At 31.9% G+C, this 21,893-nt stretch overlaps 4 protein-coding genes and 1 long non-coding RNA gene across 5 annotated transcripts; 2 read left to right on the top strand and 3 right to left on the bottom strand.

Moving 5' to 3' along the window:
- Positions 1 to 593: 593 nt before the first annotated feature.
- LOC135146337 (pseudouridylate synthase 1 homolog) lies at positions 594 to 1,258 on the bottom strand. The gene is made up of 6 exons (XM_064078502.1): positions 1,177 to 1,258; positions 1,055 to 1,120; positions 952 to 1,001; positions 812 to 880; positions 694 to 762; positions 594 to 644 (listed from the first exon to the last, which is right to left on the bottom strand). The coding sequence occupies exons 1-6, from the start codon at positions 1,241 to 1,243 to the stop codon at positions 639 to 641; spliced, it is 327 nt and encodes a 108-aa protein (XP_063934572.1). The 5' UTR covers positions 1,244 to 1,258; the 3' UTR covers positions 594 to 638.
- Positions 1,259 to 3,786: 2,528 nt separating this feature from the next.
- Positions 3,787 to 4,401, top strand: LOC135146341 (uncharacterized). Its single transcript, XR_010283794.1, has 3 exons — positions 3,787 to 3,826; positions 4,047 to 4,163; positions 4,271 to 4,401. It is a non-coding gene; the product is annotated as an uncharacterized LOC135146341 (long non-coding RNA).
- Positions 4,402 to 4,847: 446 nt separating this feature from the next.
- On the bottom strand, positions 4,848 to 7,887 carry LOC135146349 (syntaxin-binding protein 2-like). The gene is made up of 19 exons (XM_064078515.1): positions 7,850 to 7,887; positions 7,673 to 7,757; positions 7,537 to 7,622; positions 7,305 to 7,457; positions 6,948 to 7,037; positions 6,839 to 6,896; positions 6,702 to 6,778; positions 6,534 to 6,643; positions 6,389 to 6,481; positions 6,246 to 6,331; positions 6,091 to 6,184; positions 5,947 to 6,037; positions 5,838 to 5,896; positions 5,612 to 5,788; positions 5,497 to 5,556; positions 5,332 to 5,439; positions 5,173 to 5,279; positions 4,978 to 5,111; positions 4,848 to 4,918 (listed from the first exon to the last, which is right to left on the bottom strand). The coding sequence occupies exons 2-19, from the start codon at positions 7,750 to 7,752 to the stop codon at positions 4,848 to 4,850; spliced, it is 1,734 nt and encodes a 577-aa protein (XP_063934585.1). The 5' UTR covers positions 7,753 to 7,757; positions 7,850 to 7,887.
- A 3,256-nt stretch (positions 7,888 to 11,143) lies between these two features.
- LOC135146338 (dihydrolipoyl dehydrogenase, mitochondrial-like) lies at positions 11,144 to 13,602 on the top strand. Its single transcript, XM_064078503.1, has 13 exons — positions 11,144 to 11,213; positions 11,441 to 11,517; positions 11,581 to 11,716; positions 11,770 to 11,870; positions 11,936 to 12,085; positions 12,235 to 12,336; positions 12,389 to 12,477; positions 12,533 to 12,648; positions 12,717 to 12,791; positions 12,851 to 12,991; positions 13,051 to 13,179; positions 13,238 to 13,354; positions 13,427 to 13,602. Exons 1-13 carry the CDS (start codon positions 11,144 to 11,146, stop codon positions 13,600 to 13,602), a joined length of 1,479 nt encoding a protein of 492 aa, XP_063934573.1.
- Positions 13,603 to 13,646: 44 nt separating this feature from the next.
- Positions 13,647 to 18,679, bottom strand: LOC135146348 (N-acetylglucosaminyl-phosphatidylinositol de-N-acetylase-like). The gene is made up of 9 exons (XM_064078514.1): positions 18,642 to 18,679; positions 15,065 to 15,203; positions 14,676 to 14,832; positions 14,529 to 14,618; positions 14,364 to 14,479; positions 14,226 to 14,306; positions 14,045 to 14,148; positions 13,818 to 13,890; positions 13,647 to 13,763 (listed from the first exon to the last, which is right to left on the bottom strand). The coding sequence occupies exons 1-9, from the start codon at positions 18,677 to 18,679 to the stop codon at positions 13,647 to 13,649; spliced, it is 915 nt and encodes a 304-aa protein (XP_063934584.1).
- Between the last annotated feature and the right edge of the window lie 3,214 nt (positions 18,680 to 21,893).

Raw genomic sequence — 21,893 nt, 5'->3', positions numbered from 1 at the left:
ATCATTACTTCACTTTTTTTTTTAAGTTATTTTTTTCATTTTTTTATTATTATATTTTCAAGAGAAATAGACTTATATTCATTAATTTTTTAAATCTTTTTTCCACGACGGTCATACAGTATTTATACACTTCGATTTAATTATCCTTTTTTTTAATATTCTGAGGTGACGTTTCTTATTCGTAAAAAACTTTTTTTTATTATAATTTGTACTTTACAATGATTTGTTGTAATTCTTAGTTAATTTTTTTAGACACGACATAAACAAACTTTTTGCCTTCATCCACTTTCTAATCTTATCTTTTTTCTAAATTATTTGAAATTAATAATGCTGAATGCGTAGATGCTATTGTTTAAAGATGCTTTAGACTTAATAAAATTGGTAATTTTCCTTCCATTACAAAGTGCAAAGCAAGACGAGCAGAGCGTGCTTATGAAAATAAACTTAACAGAACTGTAAAAGTAAATTAAAAAGGCTGACTTGTTTTTAATTTACTTTTTTTCAAAATTGAACTTCTATTTATTAATTTTATTGGTATATTAAAAAAAACTACAAACAGAAGGAAGCTTTATTAATTACAGAAATTTTGTTCAGGTTTATCACATATTTTATTTCTATAAATCTGGGCCAACCATCTTTCAAATCTAAAAGAAAATACTTACAAATAATAAGGTAAGGTACTAAAGGTTACACTCTTTCTTCGAGCTCGGCTTCAACTTGTCTTCTATAAATCATTGCTCTAGCAAACTCATCCAGTTTCAGCTAATTTCAAGATGGAAAAATAAAATATTATAATTATTAAATATTTTACTTTAGAAGCTTCCAAGTCAATAAAGCCATTAAGATGGCCCAGAGAATTATTGTAGGGACCAAAATCCATCTAGAAAAGTTCAGTAAAATTTAAAAGAAATAAAGTTTGGCTAACTTTCATTTAAGCATAAATAAACGAACGCTTTTAAGTGAAAGGCCCGAAGCAGGTGCTAACTCCAAATTCAATTTCGCTATAAAATTTTAAAAATAACTAAATATATTACAAACTATTTTTGTAGAATACCAGGAGTAAAAGAAAAATCTACATCGCTCTCACTCAGGATCTTTTGAAGAACACAAACAACCGCTCCTTTTTAAAAAGAGAGATCCTTTAAAATTTTCTTATAAACAATTTAAAACACAAACCAATTATGTAACGAATTTGATGGTACATAAAACTTTGTCCGGAAATTTCTAATTTAACAAACTCCATTCCTCTTACTTTAAAGTTATCAGCTAACTATAAAAAAAAAATTAAACAATATATAAAATATATAGCGATAACGCACCATAAAATTTTTTATATAACGAAAAGCACTGGGATCACCAAATTCTTTTTTTTTAGTATAATTATGAAAGCTTTTTGTTCCTGTAAATTTTAAAAGCAAGCGTCGAATCCTAATTATTTGATCCTGAATATAATAATTATTTATGAGACTTCTTTATAGCATCTTAAAATAATTAAAAATTATTATTATTAAGCAACTTGAAAGTTGAGTAATTTATTTTCAAAAATTTAAAACATTAATTTAAAGATTTAAGTACGTGCGAACTTCGGATAGGCTATAATTTCTAACGAAAGACTCAAATGATTTTTTGCCTGCTGAAAGTTTATCAAGCGCAGGAAAAAATGCAAAACTGGGGAGAATGTAATTGTAGACGCGCTGAGCACAGTAACATCTATTGAACCCTTTAGTAACACGAAGTACTTGCATAATGCGTATATCTGGGGGCAAACAGTGATTAATTTCCTCTAATAAAGAATCTACAAGAAAAGTTTTTTTTTAAAAATTATTCAAGTAAAACAGCAAAGAAGCCCAACCGCGATACAAAAGTTTACAAACAACAACGTTAGCTCTTGCGCTAACGCCTTTATCTGTGCGAGAAATTGTTTGAAAGCAATTCTATTTAATAAAATAAGTTTACATTTAGAGTTATTAAATGATATAACAAAAAAAACCTTTTGGACAAAATCTTCGCTATTGCTTTCCAAAATAGCACCGCACTTTACGAATGCTTGCTTTAATTCAGAAGAAATGGTGTTAAACTCTTTTTGACTTTCATATAAATAAGTTAATATTTTAATAATTGCTTAAAATTTTTAAATAAAAAATATGACTATTGCAAGCCGTAATAATTTGTTCCAACATAAGAGAGGACTAAGGCCACCTATATTATTAAATAATAATATATAAAGAAGTTAAAAAAAAAAGTAATTAAAACTTTTTTTTTAGGAAGGGCTCGAATGTTATGAGAAAGAAGCTCCTTGTAGTGAATGCTTTTTCCACTGGCGTAGGTTGCCAAAGAGCTAAAAAAAGAAAGACGGATAATAACGGTAAATGCTTTAAACTTTTTAGGACAAAGAATGAATTTCATTTCTTTTTAGGCTACCACACGTAGAGTGGGCCCTTATTTTACAACAGTATGAACAGTTTGGCTAACCCCCATTGCTTTTGTTATATCTATTTAATGTTGTTTCCGTGATCCTACGCGCCAGCTAAACAGACCTTTCATAAGGTTAGTAGCGTAATAAGGCTTAGCTTAAATTAAGTACACTTTCTATCTAAATTTCTTTTTACTTATCGTTCTAACTTAACCTCGAACATCATAAAAACTCGCATCCCGCAGACAACCATAACTTAAGCCGTTTCACTTCTCCTGAGTTCACTAGTACACACCCTGTTAAATTATGGGTTTGTTTGGAAGGAATTTGTAGATAAAATTTAATATCGAAAATGAAAGTTATCGTTCTAGCTCAGCGTACTGATGGTCACTTCTTATGTTCCTTTCGGTCACCTCTGGGCGTGTGTAACTGTATCAATGGTGGTTGACTCGCTTCTTATAAAAGTATTTTTTGAAGGAAAATTTTTTGAAGGTATAATTTATGCCTTTTGGCAACGGGCTGGAAACTTACAAAAAAAAGTAGGCACAGAAACATTTAATAAACTATTACTGATTATACAAGATTATGTATACATAGGGATTGTACAAATTTAAGCAGTACAAAATTGTAGGCAGAAGAACAATAATAGCCCCTATAAGACCCCACTTACAGACACATGAGGCAATTCATACATCAGGTTAGTACAACTTAGACTTAATTTGTAAAAATTAAAAGGAATTGCTTTGCAAGGATATCACTTCCCAAGGGATTGCCTTTGATTATTTTATGTTTTTATTATTATGTTTATAAATTTTAAATAAACAATTTATCAGTAAACTTAAAACTCATGGCATGGTGATAACATACATTCTTCAGTTTTAATTTGAAAAAATCGAAAATATTAAAAAAAGATCTGGTCATACAAGGCAGTCAAACTGTTTTAAAGTGTTAGGCATAGCATACATACAAAAGTAGCGTAAAAAAGTCGTTTTATCTTAAAATGAAGTGTGTGGAAAACGATATAACACTTACGCACAAATATAATTAGTAAAGTGTTATCTGTAAACTTAATTCCGGCTTATACGAAGGCATCTATAATAAGGAGTTTTGAGTGTATTTATTTAATTATACTTGTTGTATACATATATGATTATCATTTAATAAAGTCATAAGCCTTATACATTAATTTTATCACAGTGTGAATACTCTCCTTTAATAAATTTGTAAGCAGTCAGTTATTTTAATTTTGTTCGAAAATTTATTTATTATTTATGAGGATTAGTGTATATACTTATTACTACCAAAAATAACACTATTTATTATATATCACTATTGGTTTATATTTATTAAATAAAATATACGTAGACTGGGAATTCTTGAAGTTTAACGTAACACAATGTCTCGCTATGAAAGGTGTGCAATTGTTTTTTTTTTTTTACCTTTTTATTTCACTTTTAATTTGTTAATAATTCTTTTTAAATTTTAAATTCTGGGCGTCTTAAATACTGATAGTATTCAATTACCTTTTTTTAGAATGCCTTAGTTATTTGAAAACTGACTACTTACAATAAAACTTTTACTTATATTTAGTATATAACCACCAAGCTACGCCTTAATTATTTTTTAATTATAGTTTAAGTGAGAAATTAAAAATTTTGCAAAAACATGTCGAAGGCTTGAAAGAGAAAATATCCACCGCCTCGGATTTATCTGATACGGTTTTTCAGCTGTCTGTCTCGCACACTTCTCTGTAATCTCTCTTTTTTTTTGTAACTTCCTATTCACTTACTTATTTTACTATCCCTTTGATAACTTATATATAATTCAAGGATTAATGTATTTTTTTTATAAACATAGTTTCATGGCCGCCAAGGAAATAAGTTGTAAGGAAGAGAACAGCACAGAAAAAATAGAAAGTTTTTAGAGGGGATAGAAAATGCGTTGTTTAAAAAATATATAAATGATAAAATTTCTTGCTCATCTCTTTTTATAGTAGGTGTTATTAAACCCTTAAATAAAAGCTATTCACTTCCTTTGTGGATCTGTACATTAAAAAAAATCGCTATAAATATTGTAATGGAAAAGTATATATATATTTGTTAATAGTATCATAAGAGGAAGTTGCCTGGATGTTGAACTTCTGCATATAACAAGAAGCAGTATATAAGAAACTGTCTTAGCAAAGGGATTAATCCTGAACGGAGGTATAGTTTTTAAAACCTATAAAGTGGAGAATGTCTCTATTGGTTTTTTTATGTCGGCTTTTCTTCCCTTCACACCGTAACAAGCTTAGAGGCGAAAGCTTATAAAAAATATTTTATCTGTTATATAAATTAGACTTAGAACGTATGTTTTTTACTAATAGAAAGTTTTTAAATATAAATATATTTTTAGCAATAAATTCCTTTAGTTAAGGTGCATTATTAATTAAAGTTTATTCTAGTGGATCATCCAAATCTTTAAGCTCTTGTAAAAATATTTTTGAAGTTAACACGTTTGTCGAACCTGAAAATTTGTACAAATATCAGGCAAAAAAAATAAAGAAAATTTAAAAAATTGTCTACCAATCAGAACCGGTGTACTGAACATTTTAGAAATCTCGTAAACTGATCGCATTTCCGAATAGGTTATTCCGCCAATAATAAATATAACCACCTTTTCAATGTTTCTGTCTTCCGTTTGTGATATCCAGGTCTTTCTAGTTCGTTGCTATTAGAGCTCTTGTTTTTTTTTTTAAGTATATAAAAAAATTAAGAAACTTCTTTCGCCTGGACTGAGCGGCGGGTTCTGTATTACTAGTTTTAGTCGTTGGCTTTGGATCGAGATAGTTAATGCCTATGGAGGCGGAGCTGCCCTGCAACACCGCCTGCAACTCATTTTAAAATTATTTAAATCAATTTTTTTGGTTTTCATACGACCTGTGCCACATCCCACACAAAAGGCGTCCAGCGGGACGTCGAATACTTTTCTCCGGTATGTCTGCCAGCGCGTGGGAATTCTGGTGTTCCCGGGTCTTGATTAAGTATCTTTGAGACTTCTACGTTAAAAAAAAGCGATGATGAGCTCATATTGGTTGCGTCTACCTTCCCGCCCAGAAGCGGTAATGTCCTAAATATAATTCGGTCCTCGTTCGCTATATCAGCCTTGTTAAGATGCTTTTAACAATGAAAAGGAAACGCAGTGCCGCTTTGAACGCACCGAATCCAAAAGCTGCTTCAGCTCAGACTCGGAGACGCCTCGCTTTCGTAGCAAGTAAAGAAGAACGAGACGAAGTTTGTTATCGTAAGTGGTTTGGGGGTCCCTCAACAGAGGCAGGATGCACGAAAGGGTGTTCTTGATGGGCTTGTTATTAGAATCCATTTGAAAGGCAACGTTCTGCAACAAATATTGAGTTTCTCTATAGGCGGAAACGAAAAGCACGCGCCTGCTCCGCCTCGCATATATCGTGCAGGTTAGTCTTGTTTAACTCGGTCATGCACAATGCTTACGCCCGCATGGGTTAGTAGTGACCTCGCCCTTAATAGTCTAATTACCTGCATTATTATAGTGGAAGGAGACTATTTTTCCTTCTTCCTTAAGGCTCGGAAGTTTCCTCATAATTGTTGCGAGCTCTTGAGCAGAAAGCTATGACGCAAGTACTTTTACACCATCCAATAAAAAAACACTACCCCCCCTACTTTCTCTTTAGTTGGTCGATACTCCTTCTCTCTCTTTTTAAAGTCCTGCAGCAGCCCAGCGACCTTCTTTGACAGATCGGCAATGTGAAGGTGCCTGCCAATGGAGGGCACCAGTAATGACGTGTACGAAAGCAGGAGCATGGTGAGTGAGAGACCTTAAACTACACCATAATGGGTCGTTTTCGTCAAGAATGAAAGCCTCGTTGTTCGCCATTAGCATGTTGTTCTTGACGTCAAAGCACTGGAAAGAAGTTTTTCTTTAAGCAACAAGCTTAAACAAGAGGAGAGTGGTGCGTACGTCGTAAAGCATTGCCTGGTAGGTCAGCTCATGGAGAACCGGAGAGAATAAGTCCGCTCCCCTGTCGAGGATGACCAGATGACCTGCCCTTTCCTGCGCGTGTTTCGTAAGGAAAGAGCAGAACAAATAATGCACATGCGCACACCGAGGGGACCGCCCCAAGCTGCACTAAAAATTGGAGGCGGCTGTGAACAACTTCTGCAAAGGTAAGATTCTTTTCGCTACTATTCAAGTAGCCAATATACGGGTGCTGCCCTTGAAATTTACTACGGAGTGACATTAATTCAACGCAAAGTTTTATAAAGGAAGCTACCCAAAGTCGAAAACAACGTGGCTAGTTGGTCAGCAGTATACAAAGTAATACGATCGAACTCATCTTTGCCGTGCGGACTAAGATCATGTATAAAGTTCAATAATAAACTATTATAAAGATAAAAAAATTAAGAAAACCTATAAACAGCCCAAAGTCCGAGAGGTTCGTCCAAGGAAAATACTTGAGACTCAATAGCTAGATAGTAAGTATAAGAATTATTTTTAAAAAAAGGAAAGGAGCTCTTACCCAAAAAATTAAGGTTCAGCTCTAAGAAGGTTAAAATGTACTTTGAAATATTATTTATAGCTAAAAGAGTGAATAATTTCTCCGAAGTGGCTGGTAATTAGAGTGATTTAGTGCGGAGAATAATGTTAATAGTTAGATATACTATTTATGAAAGTTAAAAAAACGCAGGAATATCAGTAAATATGAAAAGACCACTAAAAAGGTTAAGTAGTTTTAAATGGCTAGTTTGTAAATCAATAGTATGAAAAATATTTCTAAGTAAAATTTTGTCCAAGTTTCTTTTCCTTGTGAATAGGATTTAAGACAAAATTTTTAAAAGCCTGCTTATAAATTAATATTTGTATATATATAAAGTACGGGTCAGTGTGAATATGTGAGCTCCCTTATAGAGGACATTTCCCGGCTTAAAATCTTCGATGAGCTGTTGGAAGGATTCGAGACAAGGATATATAATATAGATAGCTTCAAAGGTGGCAAGACGTTGCCTCTGTTGATTAAGTCTTTCAACAACTAATGAAAACAAAGGCGAGGTGGAGAATTCTGTGGGAAGAAAAAGGAGGGGGGTGTACGTTTATAAGTTATATAAAACCTGTTACACCGGAGTCGGTGAGTTCTGTCATACGTATAACCGATGATATTACGCGCGTACTATGGCTGTCTACTAGGAGAACCTTCCTTTATAATAATTATTACCAGGCTCATCACTATCTACCGTGAGTATGTACCATTTAGATTGGGGCTTGACTTTGTTAATGCAGTCGTCGAGGAAGCGCTTTTTAACTTCCTGTTTCAAGTTGTAACTCATTTGGTCTAACCGTAAGTGAAAAGCCAATTACAACAGAAGAATATTGAACATTTAATTTGGCTTTATTTTACAAAAACTAAATAGTAGTCATGTTTACCGCACGGGGATAAAATAACTTTTGAGAGTTACTAAAACATAGGAGCTTTGGAAGATCTTATCAGACCCGGTTACGTGTGATAACTACCTATCACTGGACGAATTTAGTTTTTATCTATTTAATTACATTTACCTAAAATTTCCATTATTTCCAATTTTTTTTCTGAGCCTCCATTGTAAAACTAAGTTATTTTCATTTCCGTTGTGAATATTTGTTTATACAATGATGACTTTAAATTATAGTTAAAAAGCAGTAACGTCGCTTTTCATATCTATGGAGTCACTTTTTCAACAGCAAAACTTAAACATTTTTCAGAGACCAAGAAAGATTTTACTTCCTATGTATCCTAAAATTAATCAAGTGTTATAAATTAACTACTTTTGATATAATAAATTTTCTCTTATGATGATATATGTTTATGTTAATTAATAAAGAATGCTTAGGCAGGCTTTGATGTCAATATGTATACTTTATATATTAATTATAGATCCGAATTATTTTTTTTGTATATATTAAAACATTACTCTGTAGAAGCATTAATATTAAACCCCGAAATTGACAATTAATTATCATTTATATTATATGATATTTCCTTTCATCACCCCTATTCCTTATGTAATAATTTTTATTAAAAAATGCGTAATGGTTATAAATGAGTAATACAGTGTTACATACATAAATTTGTTACGTACCCCTTTTCCACTGGCCATAATTGTTATGACAACAACATCATATAGTGCTCCTTAATACCTTATAGATTAATCCGTTTCTTAAATTATATTAATAATTTAAAGGGTTTTTACTTCCCTAACATTAGAACCTCTACAATTTTGTTACTTCAATAACATACTCCGCGCTTTTTATCTTCATAGAACTTTGAAAGCGGTTTGGTCATAACAATAACTGTTTACTTTTTTTTTTAATATAATAAAAAGAAGAAAATCTTTAAAAAATTACAATATAGTGTTGTAATAACATTTTCTATGACAGCAAGGATAAATTACTACTAGTCTTTAATAAACACAACCGGGATGCAAGATATAATAGATCAGGCTCCCACCTTATTACAATTTTCCTCACTTAAAAATTCATCTTTTATTACTATAATTAATATACATAAAAGAAATGTTTTAAAGTACTGAAATGAGGCTGTCTGAATAAACCAGCTCTATGTATAATATTCTAAAGCTTATAATATAGATGCCTTAATCGGTTTTTTATGCAAGCATAATTTTAAAAATAATCTGAATAAAGTAAAACCTAAGGGGCATAGAAACAAAAATACACCTAAAGGGAGGATTTTTACTCAACGTGAGCACACTTAGAGAAGTTGCTATGGCAACAGCCTTATTTCAGCGCTCTCTAACGTCATTAATTTAGTCCGTTTTTCTTAAATGGTAATCCAAGGGTCTCAATATAACTTGACGCCATGCCTACAATACTAACCTAGTTTAGTTGTAGTGAATATGCAGTTCAAATATTTTCTCTTCTCTTGCAGGTATATAAAGTAAACGTCTTACTCTCGAATGAAAAAAATTTATAATAAAGCTATCTTTTTGTTTTAAGTTCTTTTATTCTAGGTTATTGTTCTGCAGTCTTCTTAATTCCATTTTTACGATCTTAGTATCTTTTAGTGCCCTCGTTTAGTTTCCTTTTTCGTTTTATCGAAGCCCACGTTCTCTGCTACCTATCTTAATGGTAGTTTCTTTTATCTAACATTAGTAATTCTTTATGATTTGTTTTACAAATCACGCATTTTTGGGCTTTGTTGGTTATAACATAATAGCGAAATACCTTTTTTAAAGAGAATAAGTGCTTGGTTATAACAGAAGCAATCACCTAGTTGAACAAAATTTAATAAGATAGTTCTAGCTTTCTTTAGTGAAAAACATTGCTGAAACTTTTCGACTTGTTAAATTGTGGCTTGGTTTAAAATGTTATAAAGATAGTGCAAGTGTCGTTCATTAAAAAGACGCAGGAGTCATCTAGTCCTAGTTTAAAAGTGTAAATATATTGAAGTTAACAATACACCAGCTTTAAATAACAAAAACGAAATATACTAAACTTAAAATATTACAATGCAAAAATGCAGAACAAGTTTCATGACTATTAAAAATAATCTGGTAAAGAAGCAAACAATACAAGGAATCTAGTTAATAATAATATTTTGAATAATTTTGAAATAACAGTTTTAAAAAATTGAAATTTACAAATAACTGAACGCAAACTAGAATCCATAATTTGGTAGTGAAAGATTGTACTTTACATTTCTAGAATAAATTCTTATAGTGTGTAAAACTACGTTGAACAAAAGTTCTTGAACAATTATTTGTTTTTTTATTATTTTTGGTTAGTAATGCCCTTAGTTATTTTAAGAAAGACTCCAGCTTCAGCTATCCTTAATTTTGTGCGGAGTAACCGAGTGAATATTTAGTTCTAAACAAATTTACGTAGCGATCATTGATGCAAGTGTTAATACAACAATATTCAGCTTTTATTTAGGTAATATTCATATCTTTATATTTTGAGCTATCTTCTAATTGTAAATTACCTTGGGCAGCGTACATACATAAAAGATCCTCAAAACTCTACTGCCCGAGAATTAAATTCTACCGAACGATTGTTTTAGGAGGATCTGACGTTGGAATAGATCCTTAAGGCGACGACTTTGTAAGTGTCGATGAAATTGCGAAAAAAAAAAATTAAGCAAAGTGATAACTCCAGTAATTTCAAAGAAACCAGAAGTACCTACAAGCTGTAACCATTGTCAAAAACGGGTTTTTTTCAAGGAACAGGTTAAAACGGTGTAAAAGTGTCGTATGTGACAATTATTACTACGTAAAAAGCTGCTAAATATATATTTTTTTTTGAAAAATTATTCAAAAGTAATAACGGAAGGTATTTAATTTAGAATTTTTGTCTTATAAACAAGTTGTGAGTACCAGATACCTATCATAGTTATATATGACACAATTTAAACAATGTAATTAAAACTTAGCGACTAGTAAAGTAAAATAAGTTATAGCGACTAAAATTTAATTTTGAACTTTATTGCTTCAAAGATATTCGTCTATAAGAATAGTTAACAATCATTAATTAAAAATAAAAAACTGCGGAAGATAGATATAATTTTTATTGAGCTGTTCTATAATACTCATTAACACATTTTTTAAAAATTGATGAAGGGTTTTTGGGCATTATGAAAAAACCTACCTTATAACCCTCTAAAAACTGTTTATCACGAACTTCCGCTCACCAGCGATTTTTTTGTTTGTTTACAAGCGCAGATCGGTCATGTTTGCAAGGGCCTCTCTTAAGACTACGTTTAAAAAATTATTTTTTCGCACGTATTCCTCGACTAGTGGTTTATAATCATGAACTTGTCTTTACTTTTCTACAGCACTAGGCTAATTTTTTCTTACCTAAGAGAGTGATAATGGCTTGTCTTCTCTTTAACGTTTGCACTACTTTTTTTAAAAAAAATTCTAACATATTCAAACACTACTTCCATTCCGCCTGAAGTTTTATACTATTCAATCAACTGCAAAGTTTTTGAAAAGAATTGTCTTTCTTATATGCCCCTTTAAACAGACTATGACTTGGTTGTTCTTGGCGGGGGGCCCGGAGGGTACGTTGCTTCCATAAAAGCCGCTCAACTTGGTCTAAAGGCACTGCAGTATATAACTAACTATGAACTTTAGTAGACAATGACGATTCTCTTTCGGTGCTAGGTCGCCTGCGTGGAAAAAAGAGAAAAATTAGGAGGGACTTGTTTGAATGTGGGATGCATTCCCTCTAAATCTCTCCTTCACAATTCGTATCTTTATCATATGGCTTTGCACGATTTGAAAAATAGAGGAATAGAAGGTTTTGAGATAAAGTTACTTTCATTTTAACCTCAGATTCTTTTTATTTTACAGTGGAGTCTGTCCGTTTAAACCTCGATCAAATGATGACCGCTAAAAATTCTTCAGTTAACTCGCTTACTAGTGGCATCGAAATGCTTTTTAAAAAAAACAAAGTAAAAATGATGCATAGTTCTAAAATTATTTTATAGTCACTACAATGTGTTTGGTTTTCAATAAGGTTGACTACATTAAAGGGGTTGGCAAACTTTCGGAAGGCAACAAGCTTGAAGTCAAACTGTTGGAAAGCGGTGAAAGAGTGTTGACCTCTAAAAAAATATTACTCGCAACCGGAAGTGAAGTTTCGCCTTTCCCTGGTGGTGCCGTGGAGGTTAAATATGCTTTATATCATTAATACTGAAAAGGATGCTTTTTGTTGATTAGTTTATACCGATTACTTTTTGCCAAAAATAATTAATTAAAGTAATGATTTTGAGAAATCGAATTTCTATAAGTACAATTAACTTTCTAGTTTTATAGATCGATGAGGAGACCATCGTATCTTCCACTGGCGCACTAGCTTTAAAGCACGTTCCTGAGAAACTGGTTGTTATTGGCGGAGGAGTTATAGGTCTAGAGCTGGTTCTGCCTCTTTATTTGCTTGTTGCTTTCACAAAAGTAGAATCTCTTTTAGGGCTCTGTCTGGTGTCGACTGGGCGCTGATGTCACTGTTGTGGAATTCACAGCGAACATTGGCGGTGTGAACATTGACTTAGACATTTCGTAAGAATGCGTCTTATAAGTGCAATTCTTGCGGGTTTGAACTTCTGCTTTACAGCAAGACGTTCCAGCGGATGCTCAAGAAACAAGGAATCACCTTCAAACTGCAGACCAAAGTCACACGCGCCGAAAAGACGTCTAAAGGCGTTCACGTCTACATGGAAGACGCTGCTGGTCCTTTACGAATTCCGCTTCGGCACGTGCAGCATTGACTCATATTTCGCCCTCGCTTATCTGCCCAGGCGGGGACGAGAGCACCCTCGAGGCAAACGTGGTGCTAGTGGCGGTCGGTCGACGACCGTTTTCTAGAGATTTAGGCACGTGTCTCCCTTTGGTGATTATCAATAGGCTCCCAGTTAATTCTTACTTGCTGCAGGTCTTGAGCACGTGGGCATCAAGACGGACGCGCAAGGACGAGTCGAAGTCAATGATATGTTTGAAACTCACTGTCCAGGTATTTACGCCATTGGAGACTTGATTAAGGGGCCAATGCTGGCGCACAAAGCAGAGGAAGAAGGTTGGTAGCTGGCGAATCATACGCTTCCTCTGAACAGATCGGATGTACTTTTCTTGCAGGCATCATATGCGTCGAAGGCATGCTCGGGGGCAGCCCCCACATCGACTACAACTGCGTTCCTAACGTGATCTACACTCACCCGGAGGTGGCGTGGGTGGGCCGGACGGAGGAGCAACTCCGCCAGGAAGGTTGAACCAATCCCTTCTGCTCTGCTTAGTTCTTTTTTTGGAAACTTAAAAACTACAGGCATTGACTACAAGGTGGGAAAGTTTCCTTTCGCTGCTAATTCGCGAGCCAAAACCAACGATGAAACTGAGGGTTTTGTGAAATTTCTGAGTGACAAAAAAACGGATCAAATGCTCGGTAGCTAATTTTTTCTTTATAAACTCAGCTCCACTCCATCTCATTTTTAATGCTTCTCTGCGGCTTCTTAAGGCTGTCACGTTATCGGTACCAACGCCGGCGAAATGATCAACGAGGCCGTGCTGGCACTGCAGTACGGCGCGTCTGGCGAGGACGTGGCGCGCGTGTGCCATGCTCACCCGACTCTAGCAGAGGCTTTGCGGGAAAGCGCGCTTATGGCGTGGGCCGGGAAAGCTATCAACTACTAAACTTCCGTGTTAATAAAAAAAATATATACTTTTTTGGGGATTTATTATTTCATAGCCGTAAAAGTGTTGATGTACACGTAACGCGAAAAATAGACGTAAAGTTTCCTAAACCAGACGTACTGGGAGTGGTGTGCTCGCATTGCTTTCCGAATGACAGAAACCTATTGGGAAGATGCGCCATTTCATCTTCACTCGTTAAGTTAGTAGAAGTTAACCTGCTCGGCACTTGACACACATATTCTTTCTTGGTGCGCAGAAAAAAGAAGGTCAAAGATTCCGATGTACTTTCTTTAATTATGAAGTTAATTTTATCTATAGTCTTACGAATTCCCAAAAAATAGGTAAGTAGCTAATAAAATATAAAGTATAAGTCTTAAAGATTACAACGATTTTTTAAAAAATATTATGCATATGCTGAAAAAATCATATTTATTTATGGAACCTAAAAATACTCACAGAAGTTAAGGTAAGCACGGTAGGTACTTCCTTTTGGCTCAACTTTTTTATTAAAAATCTAGAATTATTGGAAAAGAATGATTTCATAAAAAACAATATTTTTTAAAATAAGTTGAACTTTTATGAACTTTAAAAGATATATTAAATTAAATATATAAAGAATGTAAGAAATCAAGATTCCTCAGGCCATAGTATATAGAGCGATGATTGAGATGCCCAGAGATTCCCTTTTCATCAAAAGTAAATATCTGTTAAAATACACAATAATTTACAACTAAAACATTCTTTTGTATTGCGATAAATACCAGATTTATGTTGTACTTTTTAATAAACTCAAAAACCAACTCTGCAATACTTTCTTTTGGCCATTCTTCTAAAGGGTTGTCGAGGAATTGACAGGTTGCAAGGTTAAATATGTCCTCTTTAAAAAATATTCTTAGTGTTAAAATTGTAAATTATACAATTTATACCTATAAAACAATTTTCTTCTTTAAGACCTAAAGCTGTGCAACTTTTAAAAAATTCTCTTTTTCTTGAACTGCCAAGACCATTAAAATTACCTAAATTCTCCTGGTAGGATTTTATTAAGTAAAGTTGTTAGCAGAAACAAGTCTTACCACTAGAGAGGCATATAACGTAAATATTGACTTTTGGTTCTTGTAACAATTTTAAGAGCAAGGGGCCGAAGAACATGCACTCATCATCAGGATGAGCGATTATTAACAAAACATTACCATTGCTTCTTGTTAGAGCGTTTTTCTGTTGGCGGTGTACCTAGTTTGCTAAGCTCAGAGCTTTATACTTTTAATAAAAGATTAAAATAAAAAACTAACACAAACCTCATAACTGAGAAGTTTTTTTATTATAAAGAGAAAATAAGCGTTAAAAACAATTGTTGTAATTGTCAGAGCAAAAAAATTGTTCATCAAGGTGCTAAAATAGGTTGAACCATCATAACTAAGGTGAAAACCTAGCTTAACTATAATATTATAACTACTGTCAATACCTTATTATCGCGTAACCTTAGAGCTAGAACGTTGAACGAAAAATAGCCCTGCGATTTTCTGCTGAACTGGTAAAAAAGTTCCTGCTGGCCTTGCTGTTTTCTCTTTTCCGCTGTTAAACCAGCCGCGCTGCTGAGTACACTGTTTAACTATTTGAGCACTTTTATATTTTAACGAAAAAAAAGTGCCAACTTTTCCATTAAAAACCTTAAAAATTAAAAAGTTTAAAATGTTTTTTTTAATATAAGGAATCTAGCTGTGAATTTATTTGGTAATCGTAAGATTACAGTTATTACTTAATCTAAGAGGCCCCGTTTTTTTTTGGGTTAAAAAATAACTCTTACGGAAAAAATTGGATACAGTAGTTACTCAGTTTTCAAGAATGAATCTATCTTTTTCTACAGAAGCTCTAAAGTTATACCCTTCTCTATAAGTTTATATTTTGAACTAAACTTTTAGTAAAAATCCGCTTGCCTCTTAAGCATTTATAATGTCGAGGAAAAAAAAGATTGGTATCCTAAGTCTCATTTATTTCTCAATAAAACTTACACACACAGATATATCTATTATTAATAGTATATATGTTCCCACCTATATTTAGTCTTCACAAGCTATTCTCTACCATCTCTACGAACTCTGTAACCTCCACTACTAGTTCTTATAAAAACGCCGTCAACCCTTTTACTTAGCACAATTCACTAGTACTCTGACGGACCAGACTTAATAAAAGTGCCATGAGAAGTGGCGTGAAAGTTTTTTGTATAAAATAATTTTGGTTATCAAGCTATTTTGTCCTCCCTTCTAGGTGAGGAGCTCATAATCAGGGAGGCCTGGCTGGCAGTAGTGTAAGCCAGTGTCTCCAGATGGCATCAGATTTTGTGCCTAAGGCTCTTTCTCCTGGTGGTGGTTTTTAGTGGTTTTCCACCACACTGGACAGAATGGCGGAGATCCGGGGTCGATATTTTCCGCTTTTTCAGTTCTTCAGGACATCCATTGTAGCGCCCCAACCCCTGCAGAAGAAGGGGATCCAGAGTAAGCGGCTTAAGGCCTCAAGAAGGTCGGTCGTAATATGCCAGTGCTAAAAATAAAAAAAAAAGAGCTATTTTGTCAGACTTGAGCGAGTTCTTCTGGGCTGTTGTAGTTGAGCGGTGTGACTAAAAGCTTCACTTTTTTTAATAACGTGTTGACATCTTAGTACATGGGTCATTAAAGTTGAATTACATCATGCCTAAGGAAATAGGGGTTTTTGAAAACTTTGAATCTATTATGAAGTTATAATAATACATTTCAAGCAAAAGTGGGCCAAAGTGTGTCTTTTCGGGGGTGGGTCGGTTTTTGCTTTAAAGCTGGTTTCTTAATAGGCTAACTAACGAAACTTTGGTAGCTTGTTATCTTATGGTTGCTCGCTGCGGTGCTGTATTCAAGTTGGATGCAAAGCCGGCGTTAAAAGGAATATGGCTTTCAATATAAGGTAATGAGAAAAGCAAACTAGTTGTTTTTGTAACTGTGCTCAGAGCAAGAAATTAGGGGTTAAAGTATAAATTTGGTAATTCTTTATGGATAAGCAATATTGATTTATTATATGAACTTTCAAAAACTTATGCCTTTTTAGCATTAATATTCTTCGCTAGCTAAGATACTTAAAAATCACAAATGCCGTGAAAAATGCCGTGAAATTTTTACTAACGCCTTTTGGCTTGTTCGTGGTGCTTTACAACACCGTGACCTAGAAGAATTTGAAACTCTTTTTGATTACTTTCATAGCACGGCATCGAAAGTTTTAAATTCTTTTATTATACAGACAGCTTTCTTGTTTAGCAATTTTTTTTTATAATAACGAGCCTATACAGAAAGTACAACATATATATATTTACATCGGTGTATTAAAGACCATGCTAAAATGGTGGAATAGGTTAAACAGTATATTAAATTCCAAAGCATAAGGGACTGCGCTCAGTTTTATAAAGAATTATAGAAATCAAATTTAAACCCGTACAACTTTAGTTTTCTTTTCAGTTAAAAAAAATAAGCGGTATTACTCCTCAGAAAACTGTTGTAAGTCAAACACCGAAGTAACTTGGACACCCTAAAAGAAATCAAGTAAAACCACCCGCATAAGTAGCATGTGTATTTATTCTTCTCATTTTTATATAGTTTCATATTAAATAACAAGAGAATAGATATAATTTTATTTATCACAACATACTAAGTAGTTATAGTTACAACTGGGGGTATACTTCAGAAAACCTAAATAATACTGAGGGCAAGTAAACTTTCTCATTTACATGAATATGTCTCCTCAACACAGTAATTAGAAGAAAAGGCAGCATTCAAAATTATACAACTTAATGTTCAATAATCAACGAAATGCGAAAGGACAACGCAATAAGTACACACATCACACTACGACTACAACTGTCGATTCCATTATAATGATGGTCTTACGTATTTAACCTGCTATACCCCCATGTCAGGCCGGTTTATCATATTTTTTTTCAGTTAGCAGATTCTCCATATGGCAGTTGAGTTATTTACTAAAGTATCTGCGATTTTGAATGCGCCCCCTCTCAGTGTGTCCTTTATTCAAGAACAAGTGCTTACTAAATTAATGTTGGGACATTGATGTGTGAGATGTCTCCTGTACATCTGATACAAATAAGCTTTTATAGTTTGTGTCTGTGCAGGAGTTTTGTAATTGCTTCATAAGGAGGTTAAGATTGTGGATAGGTGTTTATAGTTATGTGTTGTCTGTTCAGCGCCACTAACATACTCGTTTTGGGTATTCGTAATTGAGTTGTTAATTTGTGATCATAAAATGTTGTTCGGTAAGAGCACTTTGTATGCGGTATAAACCCTCCACTGTGAAAGGTGGCGTCCTCTCTTGAGGTTTGTTATGGGTATGAACGTATTTCGAATGTGTATAATTCCTATGATCTTAATCGTCTTTGTTTAAATTGTTTTTGCTTCCAGAAAAATGCGTTTAACATGGTCTTAATTGAGTTGTTTGTTAGTAGGTGTAAAATGTTGCTCAGTATCGCACTTCATATACTGTGTTCTTCCTCTTTTCTAAATGTTCTTTTCTATTGATTTAAGAATCCCCACTGACTTGAGAGGCTATTTTAATTTTGCTATCACATAATCTTATAATTGAGACTGCCAGATATCCGATTTTTGTAAGAGTATTTTTGGTTGTATAGTTTCCTCTTACAAAAAAAAATTTCCTTGGTAAGCATAACTCCTAGTTTTTTCGCAACGTTAAGGGTGACATAGTTTCAAAACATCTTTTATCGTCTGGAGGCTTGTTGGTGTGTTCTCTATCCAAGTCAGCGATTTTTGTTTGCAGTTTGTGAGGGAATTTCGACTGGTTAGATTATTCCCTTATTAATTTTTGAATTTGAAATGAAATGTTCTTCTGATATTTTTCCCTTCCGTAGAAGTTGTCCGTTTCTTTCTAACATGATTTTGTTATATAATCATCAGAGCGATTTGTGCTTATGTTTTAGAATTTATGAGGGCGAGTTTAAATCGTGACCTTTAAAAAACCGAAAAAGAGAGTCGCGTCATTGGGAATTCATCTACATCATCAACGCCTTGCTAGGCACGTCGAAGGTAGACATTTCGAAAGGGTAGTGGGCCTTGCCATCTTACTAAATGTCTTACTGTGAGGTGATGTTAGCTTTGTATTATAGTTAAGTTACTAAGTAACTCTAATTAGTATATATTTTTTAATTGGTTATACAGTACTAAAATATATTTGCATATTTTAATAATTAAAAAAAATTATAATAAATTTAAATTTTAAAACTATAAAAACCTCACTGTAGAGGTATAGTTATTTTTATACAAATAATTATCAAGAAACTCTTAAACTTTAATACCGTAACAGAATGCACTACAACTTTTAAAGACAAGTAAAGAATTTAATTCTCATGTCACTCGAGTTATTTCCTCAATTGCTATAATAGACGATAAGAACAACGTTTGCTACCGGATTATTCTTGAAGACTGCAAAGTATACTTTATTGCACATTACATAATTTGTTTTACGTAATTTTATAAACTTTTTGCTTATTTATAACTTATGAAATTAAAATTATAGTTATTAAAACGAGGCGAAGAACGCATTTTTAAGGCTGTAACAGGCTTGGCTTCTGCCCAGCCTCGAGGATTGTGCTTCGTTTATGAAGAAGAACACTCGCAAGATAAACTTGTGACGGCCGTTAGAGGCCTACATAAGTTCAGTTATTTCGAAGACATATCGTATTTGTTTGAGAAAAACATTTACAAGAACGTCAAAACACTTGTTTTTACCGAAAAGGCAAACGGAGAAAATTGTAAAGTTTGTACCACACGCGAGTTTTTTTGCTTAAATTTTATTAAATTGAAAAAATAATATTTTCTGTAATGATTTTTTGAAGATGAAAATTATTTTTCATATGATTAAATGTTTACTTATAGTATAATCTGCCAGACTTTGCAAAAATGTTTTAATATTTACTCAAAAGTATTTGATTATTATTAATATATAATATTCTCTGTACTAACTTTGTAACTATTTTTTAACTATTTAGTTATGATATTTCTCTAATTTTGTTTATTTACTTCTAAAAGCCTTTTAAACAAATGTTTTATAAATTTAATTTTTAGGTTTTTTTATTAGAAAATTTTTTTCCCTGATTTGCTACTACTTCTAATTTTTGTTAAGTTCACTAGAATTAAACCATCTTAAACACTTTTATATACTCTAAAGCATTTGTCGATATTTATACTTTGTCAATTATTATAACTTTAATTTTATTTTAAAGATGCCTGAAAAAATTCTTACTCTTATTTAACTATTATACTGTTTATTCACGTTTAAAATTATTTTGTATCAACTTCTTACTTTTACAAATTTTAAAGTAAAAGAAAACTATTAAAGCTTTTACTCCTTTGCTTAAAATTAATATTCGTTTACTTTTCTATATAATAATAAAAATCATTTTTTAGTGTTATTGACAAAAATTTCATATTATTTATGTCTATTACTAGATTTCGGGCTTCTACCTTCGTGTTGATTTTTTTGTTTGGCTAATTTCCAGCAAACAAGTGACTTTGGCTGTTTCTGACGAGTATTTCCTACGAGATCTAGACTCCACTTCCTACCAAAGCGAAAGATTTCTTGTACAAAACTTTTTCAAATTAAAATACGAAAATTCCTTTACACTTTATTGCTCCAATGGCGCCCCGTCATTTACGCTCTAAAAGTTAAATACACCAATATGATTTGTTTTTTAAAAAACGAACTGTACTACTGGTTGGTAATCGAAAGGATGTTGCAAACTTTTCCTAATATTTCATAATATTACGCTATTGGCTACATTATTTTAACGACCACTTACGATATTTAAAATGAATGTGATTGGATGACATACGCTTTTCGCAGCTCATATTGGTGTTTATTTTTTTTTCTTGCAAAATTTTATATAGGAAACCTTGTATTAGTCACAAATACATTTATATATTTGTTTATTAAAAGTTTCACAGTACTCAATATTTATAAAAATTATGAATGTATTATTTAATAAACTTTTCCTTGCTAAAATATAAAACGAGCTAAAAAGTTTTTTTATAGACTTGCCGCTTTTAATATTTTTATATAAAATAATTATTATTTTTTGCTTTTCACATTTATTAATAATTTATTTTATCTCTTTTTACAGTAACTTTTATTATTCTTTCTCATTCTCCTCTACTTTTATTATATAATAATTAATATTTATATTATAATTTTTTCTACTATATTTTTTGTTTATGACCAATAATATTTATTATTATATTATCTTTTTTATTATTTTTATCAGTATTATAATATTATTAACTTCTTTTTAGATGGCAAAAAGGATCGCTAATTTGTGGTTTAATATTATTAATACTCTCAAAAAAAATTCTGTTTCTAATATAATGAAGTTCATCGTAAGTTTAATTATTATATGTATAAATGTTTATGAAAGTTTATCTAGAATTTTTGTATAGTAGTTATAATATTTATAAAAGATACTAAAAAAATATAAAAAAAAATTAGATATAAAGAAAAGAATAATATTATAATTAGTATTACACACAATATTGACGTAATTAATATATAATATATTGCCGAATATTAAAAAATATTAATAAAGAGTTTCTATAAAATCTTTAATTATTATTATATTATTATTATTATTAAATAGGCGAAGCATTGCGCTACGCTGATTGGAGAAGTTTTGTTTAAAAATAAGCAACATATTGTAGATTACACTCCGCTGTTGGACGCTGGTATACATAGAAAATATTTTTTAAAGTTTTTTATAAAACTAACATTTATTATTTATTATTATTATATAAATATCTATACTTGAATTACTATTATATATGTAATATGCTTCTCTTTTATGTATTAAAATTTTACTTGTTACTATTTATTACTTTTCTTTTCTAACATTTATAGTGATTTTTTCAAAAGGTTTTTTTTATAAATAAATTTTACTTATTATTAATATTATTAGTGTACAATTTTTATATTTTCATAAATTTATTAACTTGAAATAAACTATTCTTTTACTTTAGATTATTGTTTATTTATTAATTTTTTTTTTAAACGTGCAAAAGTTTTTTTAAGAGCTTGCTAACTTTTCTTATTAATCAGTTTTTTTTTTACTTTTTACTATGTAATATAAAATTTTTTTATAATATTTCATAAATATGTTAATTTTTAATAAAAAGTTTTCTTGTATATATTAAGAAATTTACCTATAACTATTATTATTGTTAGAAGACATTCTATTATTATTGATATATTTTTGTATATTA

This window comes from Zophobas morio, unplaced genomic scaffold, assembly GCF_036711695.1.
Source record: "Zophobas morio isolate AGI-343-1 ecotype UQ-CSIRO unplaced genomic scaffold, CSIRO_AGI_Zmor_V1 ptg000223l, whole genome shotgun sequence".
Taxonomy (NCBI): domain Eukaryota; kingdom Metazoa; phylum Arthropoda; class Insecta; order Coleoptera; family Tenebrionidae; genus Zophobas; species Zophobas morio.
Note: the sequence above shows the minus strand (reverse complement) of the source record. Positions and strands in the feature narration are given on the sequence as shown.

What these genes read in the sequence shown, in the direction of transcription:
- LOC135146337 (XM_064078502.1), bottom strand. Translation starts at nt 1,243, where the DNA reads ATGGAGTTTGTTAAATTAGAAATTTCCGGACAAAGTTTTATGTACCAT. An exon ending in AGATTTTTCTTTTACTCCTG is followed by an intron (nt 1,002 to 1,054) that starts GTATTCTACAAA and finishes AAAATTTTATAG; the next exon opens with CGAAATTGAATTTGGAGTTA. An exon ending in CGGGCCTTTCACTTAAAAGC is followed by an intron (nt 881 to 951) that starts GTTCGTTTATTT and finishes GAACTTTTCTAG; the next exon opens with ATGGATTTTGGTCCCTACAA.
- LOC135146349 (XM_064078515.1), bottom strand. Translation starts at nt 7,752, where the DNA reads ATGAGTTACAACTTGAAACAGGAAGTTAAAAAGCGCTTCCTCGACGAC. An exon ending in ATATATGCGAGGCGGAGCAG is followed by an intron (nt 5,789 to 5,837) that starts GCGCGTGCTTTT and finishes TATTTGTTGCAG; the next exon opens with AACGTTGCCTTTCAAATGGA. An exon ending in TGAAGCAGCTTTTGGATTCG is followed by an intron (nt 5,557 to 5,611) that starts GTGCGTTCAAAG and finishes CATCTTAACAAG; the next exon opens with GCTGATATAGCGAACGAGGA.
- LOC135146338 (XM_064078503.1), top strand. Translation starts at nt 11,144, where the DNA reads ATGTTTGCAAGGGCCTCTCTTAAGACTACGTTTAAAAAATTATTTTTT. An exon ending in GAAAAATAGAGGAATAGAAG is followed by an intron (nt 11,717 to 11,769) that starts GTTTTGAGATAA and finishes TTTATTTTACAG; the next exon opens with TGGAGTCTGTCCGTTTAAAC. An exon ending in AACATTGACTTAGACATTTC is followed by an intron (nt 12,478 to 12,532) that starts GTAAGAATGCGT and finishes TCTGCTTTACAG; the next exon opens with CAAGACGTTCCAGCGGATGC.
- LOC135146348 (XM_064078514.1), bottom strand. Translation starts at nt 18,679, where the DNA reads ATGTCTACCTTCGACGTGCCTAGCAAGGCGTTGATGAT. An exon ending in AGAAGAAAATTGTTTTATAG is followed by an intron (nt 14,480 to 14,528) that starts GTATAAATTGTA and finishes TATTTTTTAAAG; the next exon opens with AGGACATATTTAACCTTGCA. An exon ending in GCCTGAGGAATCTTGATTTC is followed by an intron (nt 14,149 to 14,225) that starts TTACATTCTTTA and finishes AAAATATTGTTT; the next exon opens with TTTATGAAATCATTCTTTTC.